The 18,129-nt window shown below is 39.7% G+C and overlaps 2 protein-coding genes across 5 annotated transcripts in view; both read right to left on the bottom strand.

Moving 5' to 3' along the window:
• Nucleotides 1-227: 227 nt before the first annotated feature.
• On the bottom strand, nucleotides 228-1,424 carry LOC119770272. The gene is made up of 2 exons (XM_038264826.1): nucleotides 494-1,424; nucleotides 228-434 (listed from the first exon to the last, which is right to left on the bottom strand). Exons 1-2 carry the CDS (start codon nucleotides 628-630, stop codon nucleotides 236-238), a joined length of 336 nt encoding a protein of 111 aa, XP_038120754.1. The 5' UTR covers nucleotides 631-1,424; the 3' UTR covers nucleotides 228-235.
• A 4,434-nt stretch (nucleotides 1,425-5,858) lies between these two features.
• The window catches only part of LOC6052004 (clavesin-2), a 41,270-nt gene continuing 28,999 nt past the window's right edge, over nucleotides 5,859-18,129 (bottom strand). For 3 of the 4 annotated variants that reach the window (XM_038260664.1, XM_038260666.1, XM_038260665.1), the window contains exon 2: nucleotides 5,859-6,649. In XM_038260664.1, coding sequence (XP_038116592.1) covers nucleotides 6,383-6,649 — 267 coding nt within the window. In that variant the 3' untranslated portion in view covers nucleotides 5,859-6,382. Of the gene's footprint in view, nucleotides 6,650-13,579; nucleotides 14,410-18,129 lie in introns of those variants that run through there. The other variant, XM_001868308.2, reaches the window with a different exon arrangement.

An 18,129-nucleotide genomic window follows, 5' to 3' on the forward strand; every position in this document is an offset into this window, starting at 1 on the left:
CCGCCATAGTGGCCATAAGTTTCTGCAAGTTCACTGGTAATTTCCCCCTAACTTGTCCATGTTTCAGCGGTGTATGCACTTCGGAAGGAATCGGTCAAGGAAAATTTCAAATGGGCAGCAGCGGCAGCGAAAGCAAGCCAGAGAGGGTGAAGAAAAGCCCCAAGAAATCGCTCCCTCTCATTTGTTCTGCTGTTCTTAAAGCTGTTTCTTGACCCCTTTCCTTCCGATCTGCGTACTAGCCCTTCGAAAGGACGTCATCCGGATTCTGCGGACAGTCACTATCTTGCTCCCCGACCAGTGTTGACACCTTCACAATTTTCTCCCGGATCGCGTTCCAGATTCTTGCAATCTTGGGTGGATTCCTAAACCGTGGATTCTGTCCTTGCTGTTGGCCACTTTCAAGTCGGTGATAGTTGCTCTCGGTGCTTGGACGGCTGCAGAAGAGAAATGCAGAGTTGTGAAATTAACCTTACTTTTAAATTTTATTACTTACCCATTTTCATAACTTGAGTGTAATGCCCATCGAACTGTCAATTCTTCACCCTTCAGATTGCTCGAAAACTGCCCAAGGCCCAAGGATTGACCACATCCGACAAAAATAGTTTCTGGTAGTCCTAATTTGTTCAGCATCAGCGTGTTCACGTCGATCTCTGACAGTCAGTCTGGACATTGGCCCGCGTCTCGGTGCTGGTAGGGTAACCGTATCAATCACGACCATCGTGTCCTCTCCGGGTCGACTTGTTTGAACAAGACACGTACACCAACACCATCAGCCTAGTCCGTGAACGCCAAAATCCGACCCATCGCGATTCCAATCTCACTCGCGATACGCGCTATACGGTTCATCGCAAACCACCGCGATCTTTGGCCACTGATGCTGATGGGAACTCTCGAGCAGTTAGCGATTTGGGCTGAGATCGTTCTTGCGGTCCGCCCCGAGGCCGTGATTTTCGCCAGCTGCTGGAACAGGCTGCACGAGCTGCGCAGAATCGAGGTAATCGCTAAACCAAGCTTAATCCGGCGGTACAACGTTGGTTCTGACGCGAGCACTTGTCGTTGCGGTACTTTTTTGCCGGACGAAATTGTTTGCCGTAGTAGGTCCAGCCGGCACGGAATCGTCTACCTTTCGTTGTTTACATCAGGACAGTGACAGTTGTGGTCGCGGGTGCCCGCTGAGAAATGTAACGCCCCGGTCGGCCTTCATCAGCTCCAGTTTTTTCAACCTTCAGGCTTATCGGAGCGTTTTATTTCTCAGAGGGTGGAATAGTGGGACTGAGTAACGGGATCTTTCAAAATCGAAGTGACGCATTCGCAAATGACGTTGCGTTTTATGTTTCTTGCCGTTCTGTGATACTTGCATGCAAGTATTTCTAGCAAAACAATGTAAATGGGTCATTGTTTGGTCATTGCCGAAGTGTAATAGAGTCAATCCTGCTCATTCCTTATGTAAACATCAACTTACTTGAGCAGGATAGACTCTTTGTTTACACTTCGACATTGGCCCATTTACATTGTTTTGCTTGGTTTTTGGATTGATTGTTTCGCCCTTATTCACCCAATTAGCATAATTTCTACACTAAACCTCATTTAAATCTAGTCAAAGAAAAAAAAAAAAAACATAGTTCGAGTTTTAAAACAAGTTTGTAAAATAATTCCAATCAAAATAAAGAGAATCCAAAACTAAATAACTAATAAAATCATTTCAACACAATACTAACAATAACAAACTAAACACAATTTAAAAATATTTTTATTTTGACTAAACTTTGCGCAAACGTTATTTGTGAACGCCCCCTGAAACGTCAACAGCTGAGCGCAGTAGGCATTTGTTTTTGTCTAGTTTGCGTCGTCGCGGCAGACGTCCGGGAGTGAGGAGCACCGTTTTGTGTTTTGTTTATTGTTCGTGGGTGTTATTTGTTGTGTTAATTTTGTTCTACCAATGCAATCGCAGAAGGTGGTCTTTTTGGCATTCCGGATTCTGATCCAAATGGAGCCACAGCAGGAAGGTGGTAAGAACCGTGGCAAAAGAAAGCCACAAGACAGTCAACAGCAGCAACAACACCATGAACCTGGTAGCGGCGGAGACCACTCCGGAGGTCCACAGCAGTAACAAGTGGTCAGCAGCAGCAGCATCCTCTACAAGTTCAAGGTCAACAGCAAGGACAAGTAAGAGTTTTTTTGTTTACCTTATTGTTTGCCTTAAATAAACTTACAAAAAAATATTTTTATCTTCCAGGCAAATACAGCAGCAACAAATCCAGTCCAAACCACCATCGGAACCGGCTTCTGAATCCGGCGGGTCTCAACAGTGTGGGGATTTTCTCCAGAACATGCAACAGCAGCAGCAGCAGCAACAGGTGTCATAACCTGCTCCTGCACTGGTTCAAGCTGAGCCCCTGAAACAAGCTCAGGGCCAACAGCAGAAGGGAGGTAGTGGCAGTGGAATTTATAAGTAAGTAAATGTTTTCTAAATGTACTGCAACTTACTGTGCAATGATTGAAACTTTATTTTCTGACAGACAAAAATAACAGCATAAAAACAGGAACAGCAAGAGTTGGAAAAACCGCACAGCAACCTCAGCAACCACTGGCAGCTGCCCACTTCCGTTCACCGTTCCCCATCCACCGTCAGGCCTCAGGCAGGCATCTGCCGACCCATGGCCTAATCCGTGGCGTCGAATAGGATCTGTCCGGCAGGAAGATCGACAAGGGAAGCGAAAAATTTGCTGCTGGTAGGTGAATTTCTTGGGCTGCTGGAGTTGAGTGTAAGTTGTTGATGGACCAAATGTGCGATTTGACGGCTGCCTAAATCATCCGGAACAGGACCACAACTCGTCAAACTACTTCGCGTCCAGAACCTTTCTACAGATAGTCCGGGATCAAGGCAACCAAATAACTGGAGAAAGCGCTGAATCCGCGAATGCTGTTCCAGAAAAGTAAGTCTTTTCAAAAGGGTAATCAATGAAAAATTCATAATTATTTTTGTTTTTTTTTTCAGAGATGCGATCATCGAAATGACGAAAGTTTCCCACCGATTGTTATCTGAATTTTTCTGTTGAGATGAATATCACCAGAACGACTACCGTCAGATAAGTGCCTTATTTGTATTTCTTTTAATAGAATGAGACACTTTGTGATATTTATATTTATTTTTAGGTTGAAATTCAACTATAACCAACAAGTGCAGCAAAAAAAACAGCCCAAAGGAAATAAGATGTTTGCCAGAGTAATGTGATACGAAGAGACGTAGTGATTTACGTAGTATTTTTTATTCGGAAACATTTTTCAGATAAGGTTGGATCTAATGGTACGTTCGTTTGCAGAGTCAGTGCGGAACTGAGTGCCGCACTCGTCGGTGCCAGTTTTGGTTTATTAGAGGAGAAAATCAACTCGCGACTAAATTTTTAGGCTAGGAATGTGATAAAATAATAACACTTTTTGTTATGCAATCAATCCTTATAAATAACAGTTTTTGTTATTTGGGTGCTCCCCATCTATTGCTCAGAATAACTAACCTTGTTATTCTATTGTTCTGGATTCTATGTTATTAGTATGTTATTGCAATAACAGAACAATAACAATTTGAGTTATTTTTCGAACAAATCTTTGTTATGGAAATTTGTTATTTTAACAACTAATCCGATCAACCCAATAACGGATTTTGATCTTCTCACAATATCAAAAACTGACCTTCCCAAGTTATTTCCGTCTGCTCGGGAACATGATTTTTTGAGATTTTTTACATGTATGTAACCCTTTAATGAAAAGTATAAGGGTCCTTTAGCGCCAACCTTCTTCAATTTGAGTAAAATTTTATCCTAACTGGTGATTCTGCTCGCTGTTTACGAATCCGAGGTCCATTTTTTTATTTCTCGTGACGGCAGTGCGGTACGAACGACCTCTTCCATTTTTGAACATTCGAAAAATGAATGAATTTTCAATATTTTGCCGCCCGATGTGGTGATGATTAAAAAATTAAGTGTTCAAGGGATTATTATGTAAATTTTTCGCCCAATTTGATGGCGTCCCGATCAGACGGTAATAACTAAATTCATGCCATTTCAATAACAAATACTGTTAAAATAACAGAAAGTGTTATGGAATATTCTTGCAAAATCCATTTTTGCATAAGAGTTCAATAACAGTTTATGTTATCATAACAAAAGTTGTTATTGGTCTGGTATTGTGTGAGAACCAAAACAACTTTGAAATAACATTTTTGTTATGGAAGAATAACCCCAATTGTTATTAGGATGATCGGATTAGTTGTTAAAATAACAAAAATAATAACAAAGATTTGTTCGAAAAATAACTTAAAATGTTATTAATCTGTTATTACAATAACAATTCAATAACAAAAAAATCATAACGGCGAATAACAAATCTTGTTATAAATAACAAAAAATGTTATTGGCCTAGTATTTTCCAATATCAAAAAATGTTATTCCGGCGTTATTTCCGTCTGCTCGGGGTACTCAACGTTTTGAAAGAAAAGAAAGAAAACGTCATCGAAAGAAATACAAACATAGTTGTAAATCCTCTGTCATTTTTCGTTACTCTACTGTACATTTTGTTTTTTTTTTTTTTTTTGTAACATTGCAGGATAATTTTGTAGTGTGCAATAATGCGTGTAACGTCATGATTCGAAATCCGGACACTTAGTAGCATATCATTTTTGTTATAGCTGGCAAAAAATCATGTAGTAAGTTGGAAATGTAGAAACATCATCAGGATGTAGTATAAACAGTCAGTTTCAAAGAAATGCATGCAAAATGTGTCTTTTCTAACAATTTTTCATATGAATTTTAAATTAAAATGACTTGTTGTGCTTCGAATCCCGGACACTGATAAAAGCTGATTCGAATTCCGGACACTCGATTTTACTTATGAATCGCACAAAATTGGACTGAAATGTTAGTGAATGGCATTCTTTAGGTCTCAAATAAGCTGTTAACATCAAAACAATCGATAGTTTATATAAAAATTTGGTAGAATTTAACGAAATCAAAACCATAAATTTCTTCTTTGCCTTCCCGGTGCTTCGAACGCTTATGAAATATTTCAAGTGAAATGTTTCGCATTTTTGGTAAACTTATAATTTTATTGTATTTAATTGTTTTGGCATTAAATACAGCGTTCAAACAAACTTTAAATGAAAGTTGATGTTGGAATTCATCAAATAACAAAGTTTTGACATTCATAATGCGAACTTATATCCAAATAATTGATAAAACAAGATGAAGTGTCCGGGTTTCGAAGCGTCCGGGAATTCGAATCATTACGTTATTTACAAACAAAAAGTTTTGAAAAGTTTTCCGTTAAGGTCACCTACGCCAGACACGAACGACGAAACAAAGAGAAAAACAAAAAGTAACCTTTTCAAAACTTTTCTTGAGAATCGCGATAACTTGTGGTTATTACAAGAAAACCCCTTATGTTTAGACATCATTTTTTGTAACCCTCTGCTCTATAAGTTTGTAGACCATTGTTTCACTCTAAAAATAATTGTGTTAGTTACAAGAAACACGAAACAATTTGTTCTGATAAAAAACATGTCTTTTTTAGAAAAGTCAAAAATGAAAGGGATCGTCCCGCCCCTCCGTCACGAGATATCGAAATATGAACCTCAGACTCGTGATCACGAATTCGAGTCTAATTTTTTGGTACCTCGTGACGGAGGGGCGGGACACACTTTTCTATGATTTCTAGGTATTTTCACCAAAAAATAAATTAGAATATTCTAGCATTGTATTCAGTAGACAACCCCCTATGAACGAAATAAGTACATCAACAGTATTTTTTTTATTTCTTTTGCCTAATGCAATTTGGGAACGATGAAAAAAGTTCCACCAACTATCTCGTTTGTTTTCTTGACAATGATTTTTATTAAAATGACAACGGTTTATATCTATGAAATTATACAGTGAACTTATGCAGACTACTCACCATAACCAGTTGAAAAATTAATTATTGCAGAAATGATCTAATCATTGCAGTCGTGCAAAATACACTAGATTTTCTAAAACGGTGTTGTTTCCAAATATATGTTTTTTTGTGATTAGGGTTGCATAAATTGTTTCCAAAATTTCGGAGAAAACTATGCTTTCTTATCTGAATATCAAAATATGACAAAGTTATCATTGGAATTTTGGATTTGGTTTCCTCTTTCTTTGTGCAACATGTTTCTTTTCTGCTGTTGTAATTATTCGTACGATCTATCACAATCTTTTTTAACATGTTGAACCATAGTTTGAAATGTAACAAAACTTTATTATGAACCAAGGTTGCAACGTTCTTCCTATCACAGCACGTTTTAGCCATGAATCCTCCTCTCTTTCTCTCTGTCCTGTCGACATTCAAAGTTCTCACTGCCCTCTCTCAATCAATCCACGTTCAGCTTCCGGAAGCTGCCGATGACGGACTCGTCGGCGACGCTACTCTGGAGGGCCGCGTTGGCATTCTTCGCGTTCGGCGCCGGAATCGACAGGTCGATGTACATCTCGGCCTGCTTCAGGAATCGGTCCCGCTGGGACAGCGCTAGCTTGTGGAACTTTTCGTTGGCCTCCTCCAGCGACTGCTTGCCACCGTAGATCGTCGGCAGCACCTCCGGGTCGATGTCGTCCTTGAGCGTGTCCAGCGTCTTGTGGAACTGTTTCGAGAAAGAGAGCGAGAGAGAGAGAGGAGAAAAAATGAATGAAAACAAATAATTAAAACGGCTGCTGGCAGTTTAATTATCAACAATAGACTCAATTCACACAGGCACACACTTTGGCGTAAGGTTTAATTAGTGTGACCACCGTGAGCCGGCAAGCCGGCAGTAGCAGCTGCAGCCGGGTGTTACTTCTATGCTGGCGTGAAGGCCTTGCCATGGACTTGACCGTCAACGGAATGGTGGTAGCTAATCGTTTTCCCTCTAAAATGCACACCTCTTAGTTCAAGGTAACTTACTTAACTATAACTCCCTACTAAACTATCTAACTCGCTACAGATTAGCGTGGATGACGTTCAGATCTAGCAAGTTGGTGAGAAACATCAGTAGTGCGTAAAGCCTTCCGGGTTTGATTTGTAATTTTTGATGTCAATCGAAAATCTGATGACCTATGTTGCAAGAGTAAAATATTAATCCAATCATGAATATTTCTTTCTTGATGATTACGATTCGAAATTATCGTAACCAATTTTGAGACATAACTATTGCTAGCAAGCAATTGTAGAGTTCAAAAACCCTACAAGAAAATCTATGTTCAACCACGCATCATTGATTACTGAGTGGTCCAGAGAGCAAACTCGCTTAGCAGCTCTTTAATCTCCCCAGCAAGATATCTTCGCTGTGAAATGCTAAGCCGTTGTAAATCGTCATGATCGAGCTATCTAGAAATATTGCAAAGTTGAGTTAAAGATAACATTCATTTCTGGAGTTTTTTCAGTTCTTGCTTTTTGGGTTACTCAAGGCGGTTTCAAAACACCCAAAAAGCAAAAACTGGAAATTTGGTTTATTGGACCTTTTCAAAAAAAAACTCCAGATTTAGAACAAATTTAGGTTATTTAGCCGGGTACCGTGGTGTAGGGGTAGGCGTGGTTGCCTCCCACCCAGTCAGCTTGGGTTCGATCCCAGACGGTCCCGGTGGCATTTTTCGAGACGAGATTTGTCTGACCACGCCTTCCGTCGGACGGGGAAGTAAATGTTGGCCTCGGTCTAACCTAGAGGGTTAGGTCATTAGCTCAATCCAGGTGTAGGAGTCGTCTCCCTGGAACCTGCCTCGGTGGAGTCGCTGGTAGGCAGTTGGACTCACAATCCAAAGGTCGTCAGTTCGAATCCCGGGGTGGATGGAAGCTGAGGTGTAAAAAGAGGTTTGCAATTGCCTCAAAAATCAAGCATACGGACATCTAATCTAATCTAATCTAACCCTATCGCAGCCAGTCTTTCGAGGGCATCCTGGAAAATGCCTTAGGTTGATTATCGCCTAGCATCCTCTTGTCAATATTAACAATTGCAGTGCCCCAATGCAATAAATTGCTTAGAAACATCACAAACGTTAAAGCGGCCAGGCCAACTGCGTAAAGTTAACCGCAAAGATGATTCGCTGAATTGGATTGAGTATGAACACGAATGTTCAAACAACAATACAGTTCTGAATCTACAGGGGAGGAAGAAACGTGGGGATCCCCCGCTCACGCTCCTGTTTTTAAGAGCAATTAATCGTTGGGAGCACCATGCTAAGAAGTTTTGATGTTCCAGGACCCTCGAGGATGGGACATTGTATTTCCACAAATGCCCTGGACACTATTTGCCGTGGTTAAAGCGCCACAGCTCGCTCTGCAATCGAGCCTACGGACATCTAGTTTCGAATCTCGCAATCGAAACGCCAAGGCAATGCTGTAGAGCGAATAATTTGATTTGATTTGATTTTTGATTTGAATTTTATGACTGTAAATTGATATTTTTGAATATGCACAGACTTTTTTACAGACATTCAAAAAAAAAAAAAAAACAGGTGAGAAATTCTCTACCATAACCGGAAATGGGTTTTATTTGTATATTTTTACAATTTTGCAATTTTGGCTGCTGTCCATACAAAAATGGTACGTAAATATTCAAACAGCTGTAACTTTTGAATTTTCTGATCAATTTATAAACATTTTTTTCGAAAAGATCGGAAAATTTTACGAATGTTTCATGTTTTAATATTGAAGATCGAATCATTAGTTGCTGAGATATCGACATTAGAAAATTGAGGATTGTTTTGGTCAGACTGAGAAAACTTCAAAACTGAGCAACTCTCTACGAAATCGGCTGATTTCGACCATTTTTATTTTTTGTATTTTTTTATTTGACTCAAACTTTGTGGGGGCCTTCCCTATGACCAAATAAGCTATTTTGCGTCATTGGTTCACCCATACAAGTCTCCATACAATTTTGGCTGCAGTCCATACAAAAATGGTATGTAAATATTCAAACAGCTGTAACTTTTGAGTAAATTTTCTGATCAATTTGGTGTCTTCGGCAAAGTTGTAGGTATTGTTGAGGACTTTTGAGAAAAATTAGGTACACGGAAAAAAAATTTGCAGATTTTTTTATTAACTTTTTTTTCACAAAAACTCAATTTCCCAAAATGCGTATTTTTTGATTTTCGAGATTTTTTGATATGTTTTAGGGGACAAAAATACGCAACTTTTGAGCCATAGTGAAACATGGTCAAAAAATCTGCCACCGAATAATGGATTTTTGAAAAAATAGTGAAGCCAAATCAAAAAATACAAATAAAATCCATTTCCGGTTTTGGTAGAGAATTGCTCAACTGTTTCTTTTTCTTTAAGCCGCTGTATCTCAGCAACCAGAGGTCCAATCTTGAAAATCTCTTGGACAATTTTAAAGCAAATTTGCTGAACTTTTCAAAACAAATATTTTTAGGTATGGTCAGTCATGGACTCATGGTCGCTATTTTTAAAAATCGAAAAACTGCAAATATTTAGGAAACTCTCGGTGGCAATATCTTGAAAACAGAGCCCTTTATCAAAAAATCTGTAACGTACTTTTCGATTGCAAATTCAATTTTACATTAAAAAACCATTCTGTTTTTGCATGAAATTATTATTTTTTCCAAAAATCACTATTTTTTCAAAAATTCATAGCTCGGCGACCAGCCCGAGAGCTTGTTGACAGTCCCATACAAACTGAGCGTACCTCGTTTTGTGGGCCCAGTGGACCTAAGATGGTGGCCTTCGATATTATCTAGCCAAGCTTTTGAAAATGGCGAATAGTTTAAATAAATACAGTGTTTGCTTTGTTTTGGTTTAAATCGACAAAATAAGCATTCTGGAATCATTTTCTTTAAAAACTGGTTCAGAGATACAAACTGCAAAGCCATCCACTTTAACGACCCCCCGGGTCTTTTGTGGGCTCTGTTGCAAGTATCTGCTCATTTCCAGGCGTCCGTAGGTTACGTGTGGTGAGTCACCCAAAACCTGTTTTACGCAAATGGACCGACGTTTGACTTCCCCATCCGATAGAAGGCCAGGAGCATACTTAGAATCGGAAGCCGAAGCCGCTAACCACCGCGCCACGAGGCCCTCAGAGATTACGCCACGTTCAAATATTAGTCTAGACCAGTTGAAGTGAGCGTGCCCCTAAAGCCGTCACGAAAAAAAAGTTTCCTATGCTAGTTTGTTGGGCGGACTCCGACGAGGCCCACTTGCCATCTGTCGGTGAATACGCGCAACTCACGAAATCTGTCATCTTAGGGTCCGGTTGCCGTCAGCAGATTTTTTGACCATGATTCTCTATGGCTCAAAAGTTGTATAAAAAAATCTCGAAAATCAAAAAATACGTATTTTGGGAAATTAAGTTTTTGTAAAAAAACCGATTTAATATCACCAGAAGTGAAATAGAGCCTATCTTACAAAATGATGAAACTCCGAGAAATATATTGGTGCAATTAATTTTTAAGAAACAAAATGATACCATCCAGTGAGAATTTAACCTAAAACTTCGAATCTTTTTAGGGCAAACCTCAAATGCCATTTTCTTTTGATTTCAGAAGTACATTATTTGTCGCAAGATATTTAAATTTAATTAAAAAAACATATTGGATTGACCTTTTTAGAAAAAAAAATAAAGGGTACTCAGTCTTTAATGTTAGTCTATGATTAACTTAAAAAAATATGTATCGCTATTAAACTTTGTCGATCATTTAGAGAAGCCAAAAAGAACACTTTCACGCGCAGCGTAAAACGCGCAAGCGTAAAACGCGCAAGCGTAAAAGCGCAGGCGTTGAAGCTTCGACTTGACGACTTGTCGAGCTTTCGAGCGAGAACGAGCCGGGACTTCGAATTTGATGGTCAGTATATGATTTTGCATAAATCCAAAAATTTAATAGGAAAAAATAGGGTAAAAATAAGACGAAAAACACTAAAATCGCTATATCTCTGGAAATACATTTTGGAAAAGCTTCAAATTTTGGGCCCAAACAGTTTATGGCGCATGTTTTCGAATGGCTTTTTGTTTGAAACTGAATTCTTTAAATTTGATAGTGTTATCTGTAAATAGTCCAAAAAATATCTCTAAAAATGGCCTTGACCACATTTACTGGTCGAAAATTGTGATCTAATCTAATCTAATCTAACACAAACGCAGCCAGTCCGATGAAAGCATGCTGGAAAGTCTTGTGATTAGATTACGCCCCAAGCACTTTTCTTGTCATTATTAATAATTGCAGTACATCCGAGAACACCTGAAAATGCATTGCAAAAATTAAAGCGGCCAGCCCTACTTCGTTGTGTTTACCGCAGAGAGGATTCTGAGAACGGATCACATTTCACAGAATCTACAGGGGAGGAAGGATGCGTGGACATACCGTACCAAACGCTCCTGTTTACAGTTTCATATGTGTTTTGTATAATGTGTTCAGTGTAAAATATAGTGTGGTTATATAATCAATTAAATATAATAATGCAATATAATGATCATTTAATAAAATCCCATCACCTATTTATAATAACATGCACCCAAGCACACAAACAGCGACACAAAAGAAATGAAAATGAGCATGCAAAAACAAGACAGCGCGTCCCCGTGGTCAGCGCACTCCCATTTACTGGTCGAAAATTGTGAATCGAAAAATAAAATGTTCGTCTCCGACCCCACGGCTACAGATCTGACTTATAAAAATTGTGGGTTTTACGAGCGGTTTTCCAGTGATGGAAGACACAAATTTTTAGAGCGGATATAGACATCGCTCATGTATTTCAGAAAAATCAGACTTTGAGTTCCGGGTTTCGGGCCAAAATTCAATCGAAAGAGCGCAACAAAACCTTCAATTTAGTAATAGGATTTTTTCCTGGGACGAATCCTCGCCATGCACGATTTTTTTAATATTTCTGAAAAAAGCGTTTTTTTCAAAAGCAAACCTTAAACCTTTCTTTTGTAAGAAAGGCAAAAAGGTTTATTAAAAAATTAGCATTTTTTTTTTCAGTACACCTATTTTTTTCTCAATAGTCCTAAACATACAAAAAATACAAAAATACTTTATTTAAAGCTGAAAGTGGAATTAATTAATGTTTTTTTTTATGTAATTGGCAATCAACTAAAACCAAATTAAAAAAAAATGTATAATTTGTTTGGTTCCTGATTCGATTATCGGAATTCGGAAGTCCCATATAAACCTTCGGATAATCAAAACTTCAGATAATCGAGACTTCGGAAAATCGAGTCTGGACTGTATTTACCTCATATAATGTTTAATTTTTACCACTATTATTAAAGAAATACCCTGAGTGATGAATAGAGAGAATGCGTAACGTGATTTTCGAATGATCAAACTTTGTTTACATCTACAAAGTAGGAGGCTGTTCAAGCTCAAGCATGACTTTTTTCTTACTGGTAAATGAGCTGTTTTATAATCAGTGTCAGTAGATTTATTTTGTCTTATTTTTGACTTTTTTTTTTGAAAATTGTGTATATTTTCAAGTTTTTTTTTACGGGTGCCAAGAACTGCGGCGAGAGTGTCATTCTGCGATGTCGCAGATAAATTCCTTGGCTGATTTTGGAATCCTGCAGCTTTTCCTGGTCCAGCGAAAAAACATCGCTAATTCTAGCGAAGCTGATCCAACAAACAGAGAAGATTTTTACTAAACTAGTAGATTTTCAAACAGAATCAAACAATTAAGACAGCTTTTGGATGGAACGCATCGACTCCATAAATAATTTCAATTCATAATTATAAAAATGACGATCTCGCCTTCAACTTTCTCAAGATTTCTTGACTTTAACTCCAGGTCCTCAAAAGCCACAATTTTTTCATTCTGGCAAAAAAAAACTATTTTAATGATAGATAACAATACTTTCTACTTGTGGCGAACAGAAAAATTGGTTCCACTTTGACAGTTCAAAATTGAGGCCGTTTTGCGAACCACTATTCAGCACCCAGAAAATACCTATCACATCATAAAAAAGGTGATATTAAACATTTCACAATGCGTTTTTCTAAGATTGTTGTTTTTGCATAAGAAAACATTTGGGCGAACATAGGCAGTGTACCGGTGTTTGGTGCACTAATTCAAGGGTTTCCAGAAGCGTTTATTACTTGCCAGTCTGCCAATTAATAACTCAAATTACTGGTCCAAAATGATTAATTACACAATTTTTAGTTTTTAGTTTTGCCTAAAACAAGTTTGAGAACAAAATGTTTTCAATGCTACAATGATAGTATTGCACTAATTTTTTAAATTAAATGTATTTTATCTTTTGATCTTCTTAAATAACATGTCTAATTTTTTTATTTAAAAAAAAGGAAAATGTTTTTTTTCGGAATTCCAAAAACGCCAGCGAAATATTTAATTAATTTTTACACAACATGCTTTTTCATTAGAAGATTTAGAAAACAAACTCGAATTTCTAATCAAGAACATAAACTATGAAGTTTCCCGGAAACCGAAAATGGGCTGAATTTTTTTCCGTTTTCGAGTGAGCTCATAGAGACAATAGACACTTTCATAAAGATGCGTGGGTTGATGTGGAAATTAATATAGTTATTCCATATCACTCAAGTTAATGGTAACAAAATCTTGGACCACCCCTTACCCTGATCCGCTGCTGCAACTTGGGCGACAGTGCCGCTATGCAAAAGTCCGCCACCATGGCTGCAAACTTGGGCAGCTGCACCAGGTGAATCTCCTTGACGCGAAATGCCAGAATGTCGTCGGTGGCGGACATAACCAGCTTCAGCTTGGGCAGCGTCCAGATTCCAAAGTGTGCCATCGTGGCGGCCAGAAAGTCCACGATAAGGACGATTCCGTTCACCTGGAAGCGTTCCTGGTCCAGGTGCGTTTCCATTACGGTGGCAATCAGCTGGGACAGTTGTTCCGCGGTGGTCGTTTTTGGATCGAACTCACCGAACCGGATCGTGACCAGCAGCCGACCCTGCTGATCTTGACCCAGTGGAACCATTACACGGTCGCGGATTAGGGGCGCGAGGGTTTGCGGGTCAAGCTTGCCGAAGAAGTCGGATGCTGTTTGCAGGGTCTCCAGGTACCGTTCGAGCATTTCACAAGCTGCCAGCACGTTGAACTTGTGACGGCGAAGAAATCTCAGCAGAAACAGTGAATCCGTTCGGCAGCGTACGATCTGGGGATGTTTGGCGATAAACTCCCGAAACTGGGCCAGCGCAGGCTCCCGCGTGTGGTCATCCTCGTGTAGTTCCTGGCGAGCCACGGCCAGACATTTCGTGTCCAGCGTGGTTTTGTATGAGTCGTAGGACGCGGGACGTTTCTCGACACCTGGAACGGACACCATGCTGAACTGATTAAAGTTAAGTCGCGCGACGAACTAACTGGTCCAGTGTCCAGTGCACGTTATTCGCAAGTGCCAGTAGGTAGCAGTCGTAACTCATCTTGGCCGTGCACTAAATGACTGTTCTGTATCTGGTAGAGAACGAGAACGGAGCTGGGCTCGGCCTTAGAACGCGCTACATCAAATCTTGTGCGTTTGTGTGTGTGTGATGAATAAATTCGATCGACGCCAGGCGATACAACAGGTACTTTTCCGTTGATATGCAGGTACAGCGTAGTTTTGTGCCCATTGCACAACACACGGTACACTCAGTTACTTTGGAAAGACAAAAATTAATCAATTTGACAAAACGATTGTATGTACTATTAGTGTGGTTCATGGCCCCTTGGAAATGCAAAAATGTCAGCAAGACCGTTGCATTGTTGATAAAATCATTGTTCTATGTCTACAGAAGCTCTCCTGAAATTTTCAGCCAATTTGGTTCAGGATTCATTGAAGCTCTTTAGAATTTACGTTTGTATGCGATTTTCATAGAGAATCTTCACCTTTTTACATTTTCTGACCGCAAAAATCATCTACTGAACCAAAATGTCTGAAACCTTAGATATATATCAAAAATAATATGGGGAACAATTGTCTAGAACACCCCAAGTTGATCTAAGCCGAACTGACTTAGTTATAAGTGGATTAAGTGAAGGTGTCGATGTTGTATTTTCCAAAGGGCCTCTTTCTACAAATTTTCACCTGATGGCTCACTTTGATCGATGGCAAATCGTTTGACAACTTGTTTGTTGTTGATGTCAGGAATAATTGGAATGAGGTTTTCAACGTTTTTGGAACTATTTAATTAGCTTTCCTCCGTCTTTTTCAGGTTCCAGCTGAATATGAGTTATTGGCCAGCATTGTGCAACACTTGGACTATACCGTGAAACACGACAGATTCAAGGGTATTTGTTCAGCCGCTTAATTGGGCCTTCTGTTTGGTGAGGAAGGTGGTGTGTATCGTTACAAGCTGAACCGATGATCGCGCTCCGGCGATGTACGGGCCATTAGAGGCCGCTTCCACGCTTCCGTTTCCACCCACTGGGTGGGGGAAAAGCGGGGGGCCTGCGATCTACGCCACCGGAGCAGTATTTTTCTGCATTATTTTATGCCGGATGTTCTTAGGGACGGCCAGCAGGCGTTACTGACTTTGCATATTCCCTCCTTGTCAAATCGACAGAGCAATCTTCTGCTGACCCGGGAATGTCGAAATGGGTGCCCCTTTACGATGGTGGTCAGCCGATTGAGAATTTTAATCCTTAACGGCTATGAGCCGGAGAAGCGCCAACGACGGAGAGGTCATTATAAGACGTGGACAAATGGCGGACGAGACTCATACTGGTTAGGCTGACCAATCCGGGCGCACGTACGCTAACAGAATCGCCTGGTCCTGCACTTCCATGTGAAGTCTATTGGCTACCTGCACTATAAATGCGTGAACTGTCCACTTGGACTGCGCCTTTCAACATGAAGCCAAAAGGCTTCTTGTCAGATGGCAGTTTTATGTTCACATAACTTAGAAACATTTCCTTCCGTACGCGCTCCTTGGTCAACTTTGATGCTCTGCATGACAGAGATTGACTAGATTTAAGATGTATGATGTGAAGATGTGTGGGTCATCAAGATCCCAAGTACCATGAGCAGACGAGTCGTACAATTGTCCCTACCTTGACATCAACTCCCTCGATCGTAGATGGCCCGAAGACCGTTCATGACCAAGATGATGATCGCAATGTTATCCCTTATCAGTGGTCGTGATGGTCTCCCTTCGCTACCTCCTACGATCATCCGTACTCGAGTTCGCGTATTGTTCTAATTGTTATGAGCTGACCAGAGCGAAGCAGGGATATAGTCCTGCGATTCTGTTAGCGTAAGTGCGCCCGGATTGGTCAGCCTAACCAGTATGAGTCTCGTCCCGCCATTTGTCCACGTCTTATAATGACCTCTCCGTCGTTGGCGCTTCTCCGGCTCATAGCCGTTAAGGATTAAAATTCTCAATCGGCTGACCACCATCGTAAAGGGGCACCCATTTCGACATTCCCGGGTCAGCAGAAGATTGGTCTGTCGATTTGACAAGGAGGGAATATGCAAAGTCAGTAACGCCTGCTAGCCGTCCCTAAGAACATCCGGCATAAAATAATGCAGAAAAATACTGCTCCGGTGGCGTAGATCGCAGGCCCCCCGCTTTTCCCCCACCCAGTGGGTGGAAACGGAAGCGTGGAAGCGGCCTCTAGCGGCCCGTACATCGCCGGAGCGCGATCATCGGTTCAGCTTGTAACGATACACACCACCTTCCTCACCAAACAGAAGGCCCAATTAAGCGGCTGAACAAATACCCTTAAATCTGTCGTGTTTCACGGTCTAGTCCAAGTGTTGCACAATGCTGGCCAAGAACTCATATTCAGCTGGAACCTGAAAAAGACGGAGGAAAGCTAATTAAAAATAGTTCCACAGACGTTGAAAACCTCATTCCAATTTTTTCTGACATCAACAACAAGCAAGTTGTCAAACGATTTGCCATCGATCAAAGTGAGCCATCAGGTGAAAATTTGTAGAAAGAGGCCCTTTGGAAAATACAACATCGACACCTTCACTTAATCCACTTATAACTAAGTCAGTTCGGCTTAGATCAACTTGGGGTGTTCTAGACAATTGTTCCCCATATTATTTTTGATATATATCTAAGGTTTCAGACATTTTGGTTCAGTAGATGATTTTTGCGGTCAGAAAATGTAAAAAGGTGAAGATTCTCTATGAAAATCGCATACAAACTTAAATTCTAAAGAGCTTCAATGAATCCTGAACCAAATTGGCTGAAAATTTCAGGAGAGCTTCTGTAGACATGGAACAATGATTTTATCAACAATGCAACGGTCTAGCTGACATTTTTGCATTTCCAAGGGCCATGAACCACACTAATGTACTATACAGTTACATTTTGCAATTTATTTGAATATTAGAGAAAAGTTGGCCAACTTTTATAGATAAATCTGGTGGGTATGTATAACGGAAGTATATACATATGTACGGGTCCTCAAAGTTACAAAACAAATGCCTTACTTTCAACAAAAAGTACAAAATACAAGTTCAACAAGAAACTATACAATTCCTTTACTTAAATTTAAAATGTTCAGCTTTAAGATGACGTGAAGTGTAGTAACCATATTTATAAATAAAAATTGCCCTCTAGACAGTGAACAGTAGCAACGCAGTTATCAACCCATCAAGCGCCAAAGTGTTGTTTTTATGAACGTCAGAGAAATTCCTAATTCATATTATCCAATCTAACAATGATAGTGGCATCAAATAACCGCTAAGGTAACCGATCGACTTCGTAACATCATAATACACCTCCAATAGGCTTAATTACCTCTGACATCATAAAGCGTTTAAGTAAATCACTCGGCACTTCGTAACGCGAGTAAACAAACTACTTGGTTATTCCTCGCGAAGGTTCACCATTTCATTTGGAGACAACTCCGCCGCAGCAACAATCCAACAGGGTTTTTTTTTTTTTTTTTTAATTTATATTTATTCAAATTTCTTTTCCATGTACATTCATTCAGTTAAAATATTATTGAGTGTCCAATCACAAACGATGACTTTTCACCTCAATTTTAAATACTAGCAACTTTCATTTATTCATGAAATATTGTAGCTTTCGCTATTCAGTGATTTCAAATGTAGGAGGTCCTACATGTACAAAAGGGAAAAGGGATACCTTAAAACTAACTTATAAACTATATAAAGAGCGGATCAATGCAGCTGAAGACTGCAATGATTTTTGTCGAAATGCATCA

This window comes from Culex quinquefasciatus, chromosome 3, assembly GCF_015732765.1.
Source record: "Culex quinquefasciatus strain JHB chromosome 3, VPISU_Cqui_1.0_pri_paternal, whole genome shotgun sequence".
NCBI classification, from domain to species: Eukaryota; Metazoa; Arthropoda; class Insecta; order Diptera; family Culicidae; genus Culex; species Culex quinquefasciatus.

Coding starts and splice junctions, on each gene's coding strand:
- LOC119770272 (XM_038264826.1), bottom strand. CDS start 630: ATGCTGAACAAATTAGGACTACCAGAAACTATTTTTGTCGGATGTGGT. Junction 435..493: donor CACTCAAGTTATGAAAATGG/GTAAGTAATAAA, acceptor TCTCTTCTGCAG/CCGTCCAAGCACCGAGAGCA.